The sequence below is a fragment of the Haematobia irritans genome, chromosome 4, assembly GCF_050003625.1.
Source record: "Haematobia irritans isolate KBUSLIRL chromosome 4, ASM5000362v1, whole genome shotgun sequence".
NCBI classification, from domain to species: Eukaryota; Metazoa; Arthropoda; class Insecta; order Diptera; family Muscidae; genus Haematobia; species Haematobia irritans.
This window is the reverse complement of record NC_134400.1, coordinates 129,139,928-129,155,903: the sequence shown is the minus strand read 5'-3', so window position 1 is coordinate 129,155,903 and position 15,976 is coordinate 129,139,928. Positions and strand designations below refer to the sequence as shown.

At 36.1% G+C, this 15,976-nt stretch overlaps 1 protein-coding gene across 2 annotated transcripts in view; it reads left to right on the top strand.

The window, feature by feature from the left end:
• teq (Tequila) overlaps positions 1 to 15,976 on the top strand; it is a 41,134-nt gene extending 25,158 nt beyond the window's left edge. For both annotated transcript variants that reach the window (XM_075306137.1, XM_075306136.1), the window contains 7 exons: positions 134 to 2,097; positions 2,736 to 2,856; positions 2,930 to 3,321; positions 3,387 to 3,542; positions 14,494 to 15,301; positions 15,368 to 15,544; positions 15,605 to 15,976. In XM_075306137.1, coding sequence (XP_075162252.1) covers positions 134 to 2,097; positions 2,736 to 2,856; positions 2,930 to 3,321; positions 3,387 to 3,542; positions 14,494 to 15,301; positions 15,368 to 15,544; positions 15,605 to 15,747 — 3,761 coding nt within the window. In that variant the 3' untranslated portion in view covers positions 15,748 to 15,976. The remainder of the gene's footprint in view (positions 1 to 133; positions 2,098 to 2,735; positions 2,857 to 2,929; positions 3,322 to 3,386; positions 3,543 to 14,493; positions 15,302 to 15,367; positions 15,545 to 15,604) is intronic.

The following is a 15,976-nucleotide window of genomic DNA, read 5'->3' as shown; positions in this document are numbered from 1 at the left end:
AAAATACACAAGAGTCTATGAGAAAAACGGGAAATTTTGGATTTTCTTTTTTGGAAATTAGATTTAGTTGTAAAAAAAAATTTTTTGAAATTTCGAAATAATCTTCAATACATTTTTCCATTTTATTTTGCAGCTAACAATAATCGCGACTCCAAAGCCTATGGATCTGGTAATAGCCAGTGGTCTTATACAGGAACTGCACAAATCCAACCCCCACAACAGCAGCCTTCCACCCATACCTACACCCAAACGCATACGACCACTACCAATACCAATCAAAGGGGGTCAGGAGATCGTTGGACCAATATGAATGTTCTGCGTCCACAGGCCCCAACCACAAATTGGCAACAAGTGCCAAATACTCCCGCAATCACGACAAATGTTTGGTCAGGAACTGCCATCAATGTGGATCAGCAATCCCCTACACGAACGGTGATCTATGAAGAGGGATCCCTACAGCCCGATCGTAATTATAATCATCATATCCCCTATAGCAAGCCATTAGCACCCATACCCAGCTCCGGCAGCTCTACAACAGCAACTGTTGTCTATGCTCAACCCATAGGATCACAAGAAACCTCTGAAGAAGTGTTTGGTTCACATAATCTTCCGCAACCTCATGATCCTTCATATCCCTCATACAACAGACCTCATCATAGTCCAAATTTAAATCGTCAAAATTTCACCCGAACTGTAACTAGTGTGTCCCCAGGAAATCAATGGGTTCCCATTGTAGTCAATCCCATTCCTCAGGTGCCGGTGGTTACACATTTAATGCCACCTTTAGAGGGACCAGGTTCACCGGTCTCCTCCACAGTAGCAGGAGGTTATCCCCATAATTCATTTAAAAGACCTGGGGAACCTACCCCTTCCCGAACCCCTCCAACCTCACAGAGAGGTCATACGGTTATTTCCCATGGAGATGTTCCCATAGCTCATCTAGTACCTCCAAATCGAGGTGATGATTTGGGTCAGAGACCCTTGGATGAGTCGAATCCCACTGTGACCACTGTGTATGTTAATAACTTCCCTGGTCTACCATGGCCTCATGACACCAATCAATTGGATACGGTGGCCTCAGGTTCTAGAAAAGTTTTAACCATAGATGAATCAAATCTATATGGAGGTCTTCAACCTCCACTTTCCGAAGGTCAAGTAACTAGTACTCCACGACCAATTAATGCTGATCGTAGACCTCAAATTCCAATACCCACACAAGCGACCACACCTTTGCCCCGTGTAGAATATCCAAAACTTTCAAATGCTACCATACAAACTTTTCCCCATCAACCCCATTACAGTTCTCCCTATTCAGAGGTGGCACATTCGCGAAATGCTTCTTGGTCGGGTAGAAAAATCCCACAACAATCAGCCATAAAACCTTCGACTCGTTTAGAGCTTTCCAAAATACCAGAGGATAGGATTCCTACAACCTCACATAGACCAAGTGAATATGTTGATGAGACCACACCCAGCCAAATTGACCCCGACCAATTACCTCTTAAAGAGGCTCTTCAACTCATGCTTAGACCCTATTTCAATCGCAGCGGCACTGTAGATGATGATGTGGCCGCTAAGGCTGAATCGCACATCATGAATTTAGTTGCACCCATAGACACGGCTCCCGAAGAGACCACCACCACCACCACTCACAATCCATTATTGCATGTCCCTAGTATTAGTATTCCTTCAACGACACCACTTCACGACGACGTTGAAATTATTCTTGCAGGTGAACAGCATAGTTTAGTGACCACCACTACGGCCACTCAACCGGGTTCACATAAATCCGCTACATTCTATGACTTCGACCATACCACCGTAGAATCTGAACGTTCTACATTGGCTCAGCAAGGACACACCCATGATCATGATTCCAATTGGCATAAACATCATCAACATTTACCCAGTTCTTCCAAACACCAAAATCATCATAAACACCAACATTCTCGTGAATTCCATGAAAAACATCCTCATTTACCCAATCCTTTCGATACTCCCTTGGAATCCCCATCCAATTCGGCTGGCATAGATATACGAAGTGGAGATTTGTGTCCCTTTAGTTGTGGAAATGGAAAGTGTATAGCACAGCATGAGGTAAGTTTCAACTTCGGTATTTAAAAAATGTTAAGTGGTGTCGCACATTGTGGTTAACTCTTCGAAAATTACGCAGCTTATTGAGCTGAAAATAGAAACAGATTCCGATATTTCTGTCGAAAACGGACGTAACCGAAGCATCTTTAGATTGGATCTTACACACAAGAACACGCAGAGAAGAAATATGATCACCCCAAATCTGTTTGAAGAGCAAAATATTATTTTTGGGCGGTGGACATGGAACATTTTTGTCGTAAATATGAGGTTTTCTCGGCAAACATATACATGGTTGTCGAAATCAGATACATAATTTTCGAGAAAATAACATGGCTGCGACAAACATGTTCCATGTTCATCCTCCAAAAATACCATTTTGCTCTTGAAACATGTTTGGAGTGATCATATTCCTTCTCTGGGTGAAAACACAATTCGTTTCTCTGAAACGAAATTTTATTGATAAAGTTGTTTCTTTTAAGGCAAATAAATTTTTGTTTATAGTACTTGTTGTACCTTTGTATCTTTGTTTAGACTGAAATAAACAACTTTGACAACAGAAGAAAACCTCTTTGGTCTAAAATTTCGTTGCCCACAATAGAAATTAAATTTTTGTTGTGTACTAATTTCTAAGTTAATTACAGGTTTGCAATGGTGTAAATAATTGCGGCAATCGATTAGACGAAGAAAACTGTGACCATTTGGGTTATGAAGTACGTTTGACCGGTGGTGAGAGCTCCAACAAGGGAAGAGTCGAAGTCAAAAGTATGTAAAGTTATAGGAAATTGACTTAGTGTTGGTTTGGTGATGAAAATCCTTTCGCATTTTCTTCATTCAGTTCTTGGCAAATGGGGCTATGTTTGCGATGACAAATTCGGGTTAAAAGATGCTGATGTCTTGTGCCATGAATTGGGCTTCAAAATGGGTGCCATGGAAGTACGTGGTAGCTCCTATTATCCCCCAAGTGATGTTAATGCCCAATACAATATGGATGAGGTGGAGTGTAAAGGCAATGAAACATCATTGCGTGAATGTGATTTCAAGGGTTGGGGTATTCATAATTGTGGTCCTGATGAAGTTGTGGGTGTGGTTTGTAAAGTTCAACAGCTCAAGTGTCCTGATAATTATTGGTTATGTACCAAATCAGAGGAATGTATACCAACAGCATTCCTCTGTGATGTAACACCCGATTGTTCCGATGGATCCGATGAGAGTCCCAAAGTTTGTAATGTAAGTTAAATGTGGAGGCATTTAATCGGATTGTATAGGTAAATTAAATTGAATTTCTATTTTAGGCTCCTATCGAATATCGTCTGGAGGGTGGACGTACTAAAAATGAAGGCCGTCTAGAGATTTTCTATCGTGGTGAATGGGGTACGGTTTGCGATGATGATTTTAGCGTAAAAGAAGCCCAAGTTGTATGCAATTCATTGGGCTACTATGGCAAAGCGGTAAGTTTTGGAGATGTGCTTTATGATTCGCAATGAATCATCAGAGAAGATTGAATTGGAACTTCAAAGACAAAAATACTTTGGTATGATTGTATACGGTAACTATCCGGTTTAATCGCAGCTCATTAATTTGGAAAAACAGTTTTTAATTTTTCAAAAAGTCGAAAAGTCCAAAAGCCGACTTTTTGTTCCTGATTACAATCCCTACTCCCTCCAAACCCCTTAATCGCAGTTCAATAATTTGAAAAATTCGTCAACATTTTATTTCTATAGAAAATTTTCTGAAAATTTTATTTCTATAGAAAATTCTATCTAAATTTCATTTCTATAGATATTTTGTCAAAATTTGATTTCTGCAGAAAATTTTATCAAACATCTATTTTTTAAAGAAAATTTAGTCAAAATTTCATTTCTATAGAAAATTTTCTCAAAATTTTATTTCTATATGAAATTTTGTCAAAATTTTATTTCTATATGAAATTTTGTCAAAATTTTATTTCTATTTGTTCAGTTTGGCTTGAGGTCATGTGTATACGAGTAAACACAGATGTTGTTTGCAAATAAGTTCATTGTTCTCTACTTCTAAAAAAAATGCCCTGAAGATGAACATCGGAGATGTTTCGAAATATTGCATAATTTTAAATAAAACAAGTAAGGAAAGTCTAAAGTCGGGCGGGGTCGACTATATTATACCCTGCACCACTTTGTAGATCTAAATTTTCGATACCATATCACATCCGTTAAATGTGTTGGGGGCTATTTATAAAGGTTTGTCCAAATACATACATTTAAATATCACTTGATTTGGACAGAATTTGATAGACTTTTACAAAATCTATAGACTCAAAATTTAAGTTGGCTAATGCACTAGGGTGGAACACAATTTTAGTAAAAAAAAAATATGGGAAACATTTAAATCTGAAGCAATTTTAAGGAAACTTCGCAAAAGTTTATTTATGATTTATCGCTCGATATATATGTATTACAAGTTTAAGAAAATTAGATTCAGTTTTACAATTTCGACTAAGCAGTGGCGATTTTGCAAGGAAAATGTTGGTATTTTGACCATTTTTGTCGAAATCAGAAAAACATATATATGGGAGCTATATCTAAATCTTAACCGATTTCAACCAAATTTGGCAGGCATAGCTACAATGCTAATTCTATTCCATGTGCAAAATTTCAACTAAATCGGAGCAAAACATTGGCCTCTGTGGTCATATGAGTGTAAATCGGGCGAAAGCTATATATGGGAGCTATATATAAATCTGAACCGATTTCAATCAAATTTGGCAGGCATAGCTAGAATGCTAAATCTACTCCCTGTGCAAAATTTCAACCAAATTGGGCCAAAACTCGGGCTTCTGGGGCCATATAAGTCCATATCGGGCGAAAAATATATATGGAAGCTATATCTAAATCTGAATCGATTTCAACCAAATTTGACACACATAGCTACAATGCTAAATCTACTTCTTGTGCAAAATTTCAACTAAATCGGAGCAAAAAATTGGCCTCTGTGGTCATATGAGTGTAAATCGGGCGAAAGCTATATATGGGAGCTATATATAAATCTGAACCGATTTAAATCAAATTTGGCACGCATAGCTAGAATGCTAAATCTACTCCCTGTGCAAAATTTCAACCAAATTGGGTCAAAACTCTAGCTTTTAGGACCATATTAGTCCATATCGGGCGAAAGATATATATGGGAGCTATATCTAAATCTGAACCGATTTCACTCAAATTTTGCACACTTGACTACACTACTAATTGTACTCCTAATGCAAAATTTCAACCAAATTCGGCCAAAAATCTAGCTTCTGGGGCCATATAAGTCCATATCGGGCGAAAGATATATATGGGAGCTATATCTAAATCTGAACCGATTTCAATCAAATTTTGCACACTTGACTATACGACTAAGTGTTATGCTAATACAAAATTTCAAGCAAATCGGTATAAAACTCTGGCTGCTGGGTCCATATTAGTGCATATCGGGCGAAAGATATATATGGGAGCTATATCTAAATCTGAACCGATTTCAATAAAATTTGGCATACTTGACTATAATACTAACTGTTCTTCTTTTGCAAAATTTTAAGCAAATTAGAAAATTTTATCAAACATCTATTTTTTAAAGAAAATTTAGTCAAAATTTCATTTCTATAGAAAATTTTCTCAAAATTTTATTTCTATATGAAATTTTGTCAAAATTTTATTTCTATATGAAATTTTGTCAAAATTTTATTTCTATTTGTTCAGTTTGGCTTGAGGTCATGTGTATACGAGTAAACACAGATGTTGTTTGCAAATAAGTTCATTGTTCTCTACTTCTAAAAAAAATGCCCTGAAGATGAACATCGGAGATGTTTCGAAATATTGCATAATTTTAAATAAAACAAGTAAGGAAAGTCTAAAGTCGGGCGGGGTCGACTATATTATACCCTGCACCACTTTGTAGATCTAAATTTTCGATACCATATCACATCCGTTAAATGTGTTGGGGGCTATTTATAAAGGTTTGTCCAAATACATACATTTAAATATCACTTGATTTGGACAGAATTTGATAGACTTTTACAAAATCTATAGACTCAAAATTTAAGTTGGCTAATGCACTAGGGTGGAACACAATTTTAGTAAAAAAAAAATATGGGAAACATTTAAATCTGAAGCAATTTTAAGGAAACTTCGCAAAAGTTTATTTATGATTTATCGCTCGATATATATGTATTACAAGTTTAAGAAAATTAGATTCAGTTTTACAATTTCGACTAAGCAGTGGCGATTTTGCAAGGAAAATGTTGGTATTTTGACCATTTTTGTCGAAATCAGAAAAACATATATATGGGAGCTATATCTAAATCTTAACCGATTTCAACCAAATTTGGCAGGCATAGCTACAATGCTAATTCTATTCCATGTGCAAAATTTCAACTAAATCGGAGCAAAACATTGGCCTCTGTGGTCATATGAGTGTAAATCGGGCGAAAGCTATATATGGGAGCTATATATAAATCTGAACCGATTTCAATCAAATTTGGCAGGCATAGCTAGAATGCTAAATCTACTCCCTGTGCAAAATTTCAACCAAATTGGGCCAAAACTCGGGCTTCTGGGGCCATATAAGTCCATATCGGGCGAAAAATATATATGGAAGCTATATCTAAATCTGAATCGATTTCAACCAAATTTGACACACATAGCTACAATGCTAAATCTACTTCTTGTGCAAAATTTCAACTAAATCGGAGCAAAAAATTGGCCTCTGTGGTCATATGAGTGTAAATCGGGCGAAAGCTATATATGGGAGCTATATATAAATCTGAACCGATTTAAATCAAATTTGGCACGCATAGCTAGAATGCTAAATCTACTCCCTGTGCAAAATTTCAACCAAATTGGGTCAAAACTCTAGCTTTTAGGACCATATTAGTCCATATCGGGCGAAAGATATATATGGGAGCTATATCTAAATCTGAACCGATTTCACTCAAATTTTGCACACTTGACTACACTACTAATTGTACTCCTAATGCAAAATTTCAACCAAATTCGGCCAAAAATCTAGCTTCTGGGGCCATATAAGTCCATATCGGGCGAAAGATATATATGGGAGCTATATCTAAATCTGAACCGATTTCAATCAAATTTTGCACACTTGACTATACGACTAAGTGTTATGCTAATACAAAATTTCAAGCAAATCGGTATAAAACTCTGGCTGCTGGGTCCATATTAGTGCATATCGGGCGAAAGATATATATGGGAGCTATATCTAAATCTGAACCGATTTCAATAAAATTTGGCATACTTGACTATAATACTAACTGTTCTTCTTTTGCAAAATTTTAAGCAAATTAGGGTAAAACTCTGGATTCTGGGGCCATATAAGACCATATCGGGCGAAATATATATATGGGAGCTATTCTAAATCTGAACCGATTTCTTCCAAAATCAATAGGGATCTATTCTGAGCCAAAACACATACTTGTGGCAAATTTGAAGTCGATTGGACTAAAACTGCGACCTAGACTTTGATTACAAAAATGTGTTCACGGACAGACGGACAGACGGACATCGCTATATCGACTCAGGAACCCACCCTGAGCATTTTTGCCAAAGACACCATGTGTCTATCTCGTCTCCTTCTGGGTGTTGCAAACATATGCACTAACTTATAATACCCTGTTCCACAGTGTGGAGCAGGGTATAACAAGTAAGGAAAGTTTAAAGTCGGGCGGGGCCGACTATATTATACCCTGCACCACTTTGTAGATCTAAATTTTCGATACCATATCACATCCGTCAAATGTGTTGGGGTCTATATTTATATAAAGGTTTGTCCCAAATACATACATTTAAATATCACTCGATCTGGACAGAATTTGATAGACTTCTACAAAATCTATAGACTCAAAATTTAAGTCGGCTAATGCACTAGGGTGGAACACAATGTTCCACAGTGTGGCGCAGGGTATAAATATGGGAAACATTTAAATCTGAAGCAATTTTAAGGAAACTTCGCAAAAGTTTATTTATGATTTATAGCTCGATATATATGTATTAGAATTTTAGGAAATTAGAGTCATTTTTACAACTTTTCGACTAAGCAGTGGCGATTTTACAAGGAAAATGTTGGTATTTTGACCATTTTTGTCGAAATCAGAAAAACATATATATGGGAGCTATATCTAAATCTGAACCGATTTCAACCAAATTTGGCGCGCATAGCAACAATGCTAATTCTACTCCCTGTGCAAAATTTCAACTAAATCGGAGTTAAAAATTGGCCTCTGTGGTCCTATGAGTGTAAATCGGGCGAAAGCTATATATGGGAGATATATCTAAATCTAAACCGATTTCAACCAAATTTGGCACACTTGAATACACTACTAATTGTACTCCTAGTGCAAAATTTCAATTAAATTGGGCCAAACCTCTGGCTTCTAGGACCATATTAGTCCATATCGGGCGAAAGATATATATGGGAGCTATATCTAAATCTGAACCGATTTCAACCAAATTTGGCACACATGACTACACTACTAATTGTATTTCTAGTGCAAAATTTCAACCAAATTGGGCCAAAACTCTGGCTTCTAGGACCATATTAGTCAATATCGGGCGAAAGATATATATGGGAGCTATATTTAAATCTGAACCGATTTCAATAAAATTTAGCACACTCGACTATACTACCAATTGTACTCCTCGTGCAAAATTTCAAGCAAATCGGGATAAAACTCTGGCTTCTGGATCCATATAAGTGCATATCGGGCGAAAGATATATATAGGAGCTATATCTAAATCTGAACCGATTTCTTCCAAAATCAATAGGGTTCTATTCTGACCCAAAACAGGAACATGTGCCAAATTTGAAGTCGATTGGACTTAAACTGCGACCTAGACTTTGATCACAAAAATGTGTTCACAGACAGACAGACGGACGGACGGACAGACGGACATGGTTATATCGAGTCAGGGAACCACCCCGAGCATTATTGCCAAAGACACCATGTGTCTATCTCGTCTCCTTCTGGGTGTTACAAACATATGCACTAACTTATAATACCCTGTTCCACAGTGTGGCGCAGGGTATAAAAATGACCTCAAGCCAAACTAAACAAATATAATTAACAGTTTAAAGGTCAACTATCAAACAACAACAAAATTTTATTTCTATAGAGAATTTTGTTAAAATTTTATTTCTATAGAAAGTTTTGTTAAAATTTTATTTCTATAGAAAATTTTCTCAAAATTTTATTTTTATAGAACATTTTGTCAAAATTTTATTTTTATAGAAATTTTTGTCTAAATTTTATTTCTATAGTAAAATTTTGTCAAGATTTTATTTCTATAGAAAATCCCGGCAAAAACTTTCATTAGCCGGTAATCTTGTAGGTAAGCCTATTTAAATATTAATAACCACTTATTAATTGAAATCACTCCGGATTATATTTACATACGCATGTCCTAGGAGGAAAGTATTTCTTCCGGGCATACCTTCGGCCATCACCTAATATGTAATCACTTATTCGTAGATACACCAAAGCTTGCAAAATAGCCACTTATTGCTTATCTTGAAAATATTGATTTCTATCGCCGATTACAATGGATCAAAATATGGCGAAGAATGCTGTAATAGGAGCACTACTTGAATAGAAACGAATTTTGTATAAATAAACAAAAAATCTAATAAATCATCTAAATAAGATTACACGCAAATTAATTTCACACTTAAAATAGAAATAAATGTAGGTTGTTTAAGGAAGTTGGATTCGTGAATTACGTTATAATATATCCAATAGCCAATTCACATTAAGTTCGAAATCTACTAAAAGTGGATTTTAAATCCCTTTTTTTATAAGGCAAATGGCATTTGAAATCTAGTTTAAGTGCATTTTGGAAGAGTAATTTTGAATCTGAATTGCACCCTGTCAAAAGTTCGAATTTATTGGACACTTCTATCAAAAGTTATGGTTAATAACAAGTTGGCTGATAAGTCCCCGGTCTGACACATAGATGGCGTCGCTAGTATTAAATGCATATTATTTTTATATAGTACCAACCTTCAAATGATTCGTGTCAAAATTTGACGTCTGTAAGTCAATTAGTTTGTGAGATAGAGCGTCTTTTGTGAAGCAACTTTTGTTATTGTGAAAAAAATGGAAAAAAGGAATTTCGTGTTTTGATAAAATACTGTTTTCTAAAGGGAAAAAATACGGTGGAAGCAAAAACTTGGCTTGATAATGAGTTTCCAGACTCTGCCCCAGGGAAATCAAAAATAATTGATTGGTATGCAAAAATTCAAGCGTGGTGAAATGAGCACGGAGGACGGTGAACGCAGTGGACGCCCGAAAGAGGTGGTTACCGACGAAAACATCAAAAAAATCCACAAATCCGTAAAATGAAGTTGATCGAGATAGCAGAGGCCTTAAAGATATCAAAGGAACGTATTGGTCATATCATTCATCAATATTTGGATATGCGGCAGCTCTGTGCAACATGGGTGCCGCGCGAGCTCACATTTGACTAAAAACAACAACGTGTTGATGATTCTGAGCGGTGTTTGCAGCTGTTAACTTGTAATACACCCGAGTTTTTCCGTCGATATGTGACAATGGATGAAATATGGCTCCATCACTACACTCCTGAGTCCAATCGACAGTCGACTGAGTGGATAGCGACCGGTGAACCGTCTCCCAAGCATGGAAAGACTCAAAAGTCCGCTGGCAAAGTAATGGCCTCTGTTTTTGGAATGCGCATGGAATAATTTTTATCGATTATCTTGAGAAGGGAAAAACCATCAACAGTGACTATTATATGGCGTTACTGGAGCGGTTGAAGGTTGAAATCGCGGCAAAACGGCCCCATATGAAGAAGAAAAATGTGTTGTTCCACTAAGACAACGCACCGTGCCACAAGTCATTGAGAACGATGGCAAACATTCATGAATTGGGCTTCGAATTGCTTCCCCACCCACCGTATTCTCCAGATCTGACCCCCAGCGACTTTTGCTTGTTCTCAGACCTCAAAAGAATGCTCGCAGGGAAAAAATTTGGCTGCAATGAAGAGGTGATCGCCGAAACTGAGGCCTAGTTTGAGGCAAAACCGAAGGAGTACCACCAAAATGGTATCAAAACATTGGAAGGTCGTTAAAATCGTTGTATCGCTCTTGAATTTTGACAAAAATAAACGTGTTTTTCTTTGTTAGACAGGGGACTTATCAGCCAACCTGTTACATATATTTAAATATCACGATCTGGACAGAATTTGATAGACTTCGACAAAATCTATAGACTCAAAATTTAAGTCGGCTATTGAATGCACTAGGGTGGAACACAATGTTAGTAAAAAATATGGGAAACATTTAAATCTGAAGCAAGTTTAAGGAAACTTCGCAAAAGTTTATTTATGATTTATCGCTCGATATATGTGTATTAGAAGTTTAGGAAAATTAGAGTCATTTTTGCAACTTTTCGACTAAGCAGTGGCGATTTTACAAGGAAAATACTTATATTTTGACCATTTTTGTCGAAATCAGAAAAACATATATATGGGAGCTATATCCAAATCAGAACCGACTTCAACCAAATTTGACACGCATAGTTGCAATGCTAATTCTACTCCCTGTGCAAAATTTCAACTAAATCGGAGCAAAAAATTGGCCTCTGTGGCCAAATGAGTGTAAATCGGGCGAAAGCTATATATGGGAGCTATATCTAAATCTGAACCGCCACCGTGGTGCAATGGTTAGCATGCCCGCCTTGCATACACAAGGTCGTGGGTTCGATTCCTGCTACGACCGAACACCAAAAAGTTCTTCAGCGGTGGATTATCCCACCTCAGTAATGCTGGTGACATTTCTGAGGGTTTCAAAGCTTCTCTAAGTGGTTTCACTGGAATGTGAAACGCCGTTCGGACTCGGCTATAAAAAGGAGGTCCCTTGTCATTGAGCTTAACATGGAATCGGGCAGCACTGAAAAGAGAGAAGTTCACCACTGTGGTATCACAATGGACTGAATAGTCTAAGTGAGCTTGATACATCGGGCTGCCACATAACCTAACCTAACCTATACCCTGTACCACAGTAGTGGTGAAGGGTATAAATATGGGAAACATTTAAATCTGAAGCAATTTTAAGGAAACTTCGCAAAAGTTTATTTATGATTTATCGCTTGATATATATGTAGTAGAAGTTTAGGAAAATTAGAGTCATTTTTACAACTTTTCGACTAAGCAGTGGCGATTTAACAAGCAAAATGTTGGTATTTTGACCATTTTTGTCGAAATCAGAAAAACATATATATGGGAGCTATATCTAAATCTGAACCGATGTCAACCAAATTTGGCACGCATTGCTACAATGCTAATTCTACTCCCTGTGCAAAATTTCAACTAAATCGGAGTTAAAAATTGGCCTCTGTGGTCATATGAGTGTAAATCGGGCGAAAGCTATATATGGGAGATATATCTAAATCTGAACCAATTTCAACCAAATTTGGCACGCATAGCTACAATGCTAATTCTACCCCCTGTGCAAAATTTCAACTAAATCGGAGTTAAAAATTGGCCTCTGTGGTCATATGAGTGTAAATCGGGCGAAAGCTATATATGGAGCTGTATCTAAATCTGAACCGATTTTAACCAAATTTGGTACGCTACAATGCCAATTCTACTCCCTGTGCAAAATTTCAACTAAATCGGAGTAAAAGAGTGGCCACTGTGGTCATATGAGTGTAAATCGGGCGAACGATATTTATGGGAGCTATATCAAAATCTGAACCGATTTCAATAAAATTTGGCACACTTGACTATAGTACTAATTGTTCTTCTTGTGCAAAATTGTAAGCAAATTAGGGTAAAACTCTGGCTTCTGGGGCCATATAAGTTCATATCGGGCGAAATATATATGGGAGCTATATCTAAATCTGAACCGATTTCTTCCAAAACCAATAGGGTTCTATTCTGAGCCAAAACACATACTTGTGCCAAATTTGAAGTCGATTGGACTAAAACTGCGACCTAGACTTTGATTACAAAAATGTGTTGACGGACAGACAGACAGACGGACATGGCTATATCGACTCAGGAGCCCACCCTGAGCATTTTTGCCAAAGACACCATGTGTCTAGCTCGTCTCCTTCTGGGTGTTGCAAACATATGCACTAACTTATAATACCCTGTTCCACAGTGTGGCGCAGGGTATAAAAATCTACAATAAACATGATTTTGAGACCGAAAAAAGTGAATTTATATCTTATACGGTTTTTGAGAAATTCCTAAAACACAACTTTGAACTTGTTTCTTGTAAAATTTACTTTTTAGATTTAGCGTACTTTGGAGTGGAGACATCGATATGATAATGTTATTAATTTTAAACACAATTATTATGGAATATTTGTGATACAAATTTCTTAACGGAAAAAATTTCAGAATTACCATCATATATTATATTTTATTAAGTCATTAACAGCACACTGCCTAGAAATTTGAGAATAACAATTCGAAATTTACCGAGAAGTATTTATTTTTGTCATTACAAGTTAGTCATTATAACTCACCGCAATGTAATGCAACGTGTAATGACAGCTTTACTCCTGGTAATGCCAATTGTAATGAGATGTGGTTACCTAGTTTTTGTTGGGTTATCTTAAAATTTTATTTCTATAGAAAATTTTCTCAAAATTTTATTTCTATAGAAAATTTTATTTCCATAGAAAATTTTCGCAAAATTTTATTTCTATAGAAAATTTTTTCAAAATTTTATTTATATAGAAAAAATTGTATTTCTATAGAAAATTTTAATCAAAATTTTATTTCTATAGAAAATTTTAACAAAATTTTATTTATATAGAAAAATTTCGCAAAATTTTATTTCTATAGAAAATTTTGTCAAAATTTTATTTCTATAGAAAATTTTATCAAAATTTTATTTCTATAGAAAATTTTCGCAAAATTTCATTTCTATAGAAAATTTTTTCAAAATTTTATTTATATAGAAAATTTTTTGAAAATTTTATTTATATAGAAAATTTTCGCAAAATTTTATTTCTATAGAAAATTTTGTCAAAATTTTATTTCTATAGAAAATTTTATCAAAATTTCATTTCTATAGAAAATTTTCTCAAAATTTTATTTCAATAGAACATTTTCTCAAAATTTTATTTCAATAGAAAATTTTCTCAAAATTTTATTTCTATGGAAAATTTGTGAAGTACTTCCTCTTAGTTGGAGAGGAATATTTTGCGAAATCTACCAAAACTGCGAGAATTCTACCAATTTTCCAAATAGTAAAAAATCTACCATTTTGGATAGAATTCTATCATCTGTGGCAACTCCTATACTAACCTTAAGATAATCCTTTTGGGAATTTAAGCTAATTATTTGTGCAATATCTGTAGTAATTCCTGTTGCCTTAATTAACTCCTTTGACTTCCTACAGCAAGTGGCCAAAAATATATATGGTCCCGGCTCAGGTCCCATCTGGTTGGATCAAGTCTCCTGTCTGGGCAATGAGACTACATTGGATCAATGTAACCACTGGACTTGGGGTGAAAATAATTGTCAACATACCGAAGATGTGGGATTAAAATGTACAGCTGGCCCTAAACCCACCACCACCAATCGGCCAATCACTCTAACAGCGACATCTAAAGATGCCGCATGGCATCAGACTCAAATGGAATTGGAACAATCGGAACTAGATGATTTGGGAAAATATCAAGGTTTATGGCAACGTTCCAGTAAAGCTGTTCATCAGCAAAAACAATGTGGCCACTTCAAATCGAATTTGATAGACGAATATGCCCACCCGGAGGAGAGAGTTATTAATGGCAGCATAGCCAAGAGGGGACGTCATCCATGGCAGGCCACCATACGTACACGTGGACGAGGTGGTATTTCTAGCCATTGGTGTGGAGCTGTTATCATCTCAAAGAAACTCATCTTAACAGCAGCCCATTGTTTAGCTGGTTATCCCAAGGGATCGTATTTTGTCCGTGTAGGTGATCATTATGCGAATATAGCTGAAGCTTCGGAAATTGATTCGAATATTGAAAATTGGTATATCCATGAGAGATTCCGTGAGGAGAAACACATGAACAATGATATTGCCATTATTTTGCTTAAGAATGCCTTACGATTTAATGACTATGTTCAACCGATTTGTTTGCCAGAGAAGGGAGCACAATTGGAGGCCAATCGCAAATGTACGATTTCAGGTTGGGGATCCATTAAATCGGGAACATCAAGTGAGTTAGAAACGAATATTTCGGGGGAGTTTTAAAAAGTTTAATTTTATTTGTAATCAATTTCAGCTCCTTCGAATATCCTAAGGGCTGCAGAGGTACCCATTCTACCAGATGATGTTTGTAAACGTAGAGAAGTCTATGGAAATGCCATGAGTGAAGGTATGTTCTGTGCCGGTCATTTGGATGAAAATGTAGATGCTTGTGATGGAGACTCTGGTGGACCTTTGGTGTGTTCCGATGAAAGTGAGTAGCCACGACAATTCGAAAAGATGATGCTCTAGCTAAGATATATTCCCTTCACAGGTGCTGAGACCTTATATGGCATTATATCATGGGGTCAACATTGTGGCTATGCCAATCATCCTGGAGTTTATGTTCGTGTTGAGAAATATATCGATTGGATCTATGAAAAAATCAATTTGATGATCGCTCAAGGAAAGATATAAAATCAAATGGCATAACTCAAAGGCTTTCCAATCGTCCTTAGTTTCCTTGGAAAATAATTAACTCGAATTTTTAATGAATCTTTAAACTTGCAGCCTTTTAGGGTGACACGCACACACCCATACAAATATTGGTATCTCGAAATGTTATTGTTATGTAAATTTTTATTTTGTATATAAAACCATAGTGACAATTTTATTTTTAATAAAATTCTTACATTAGTTACATAGA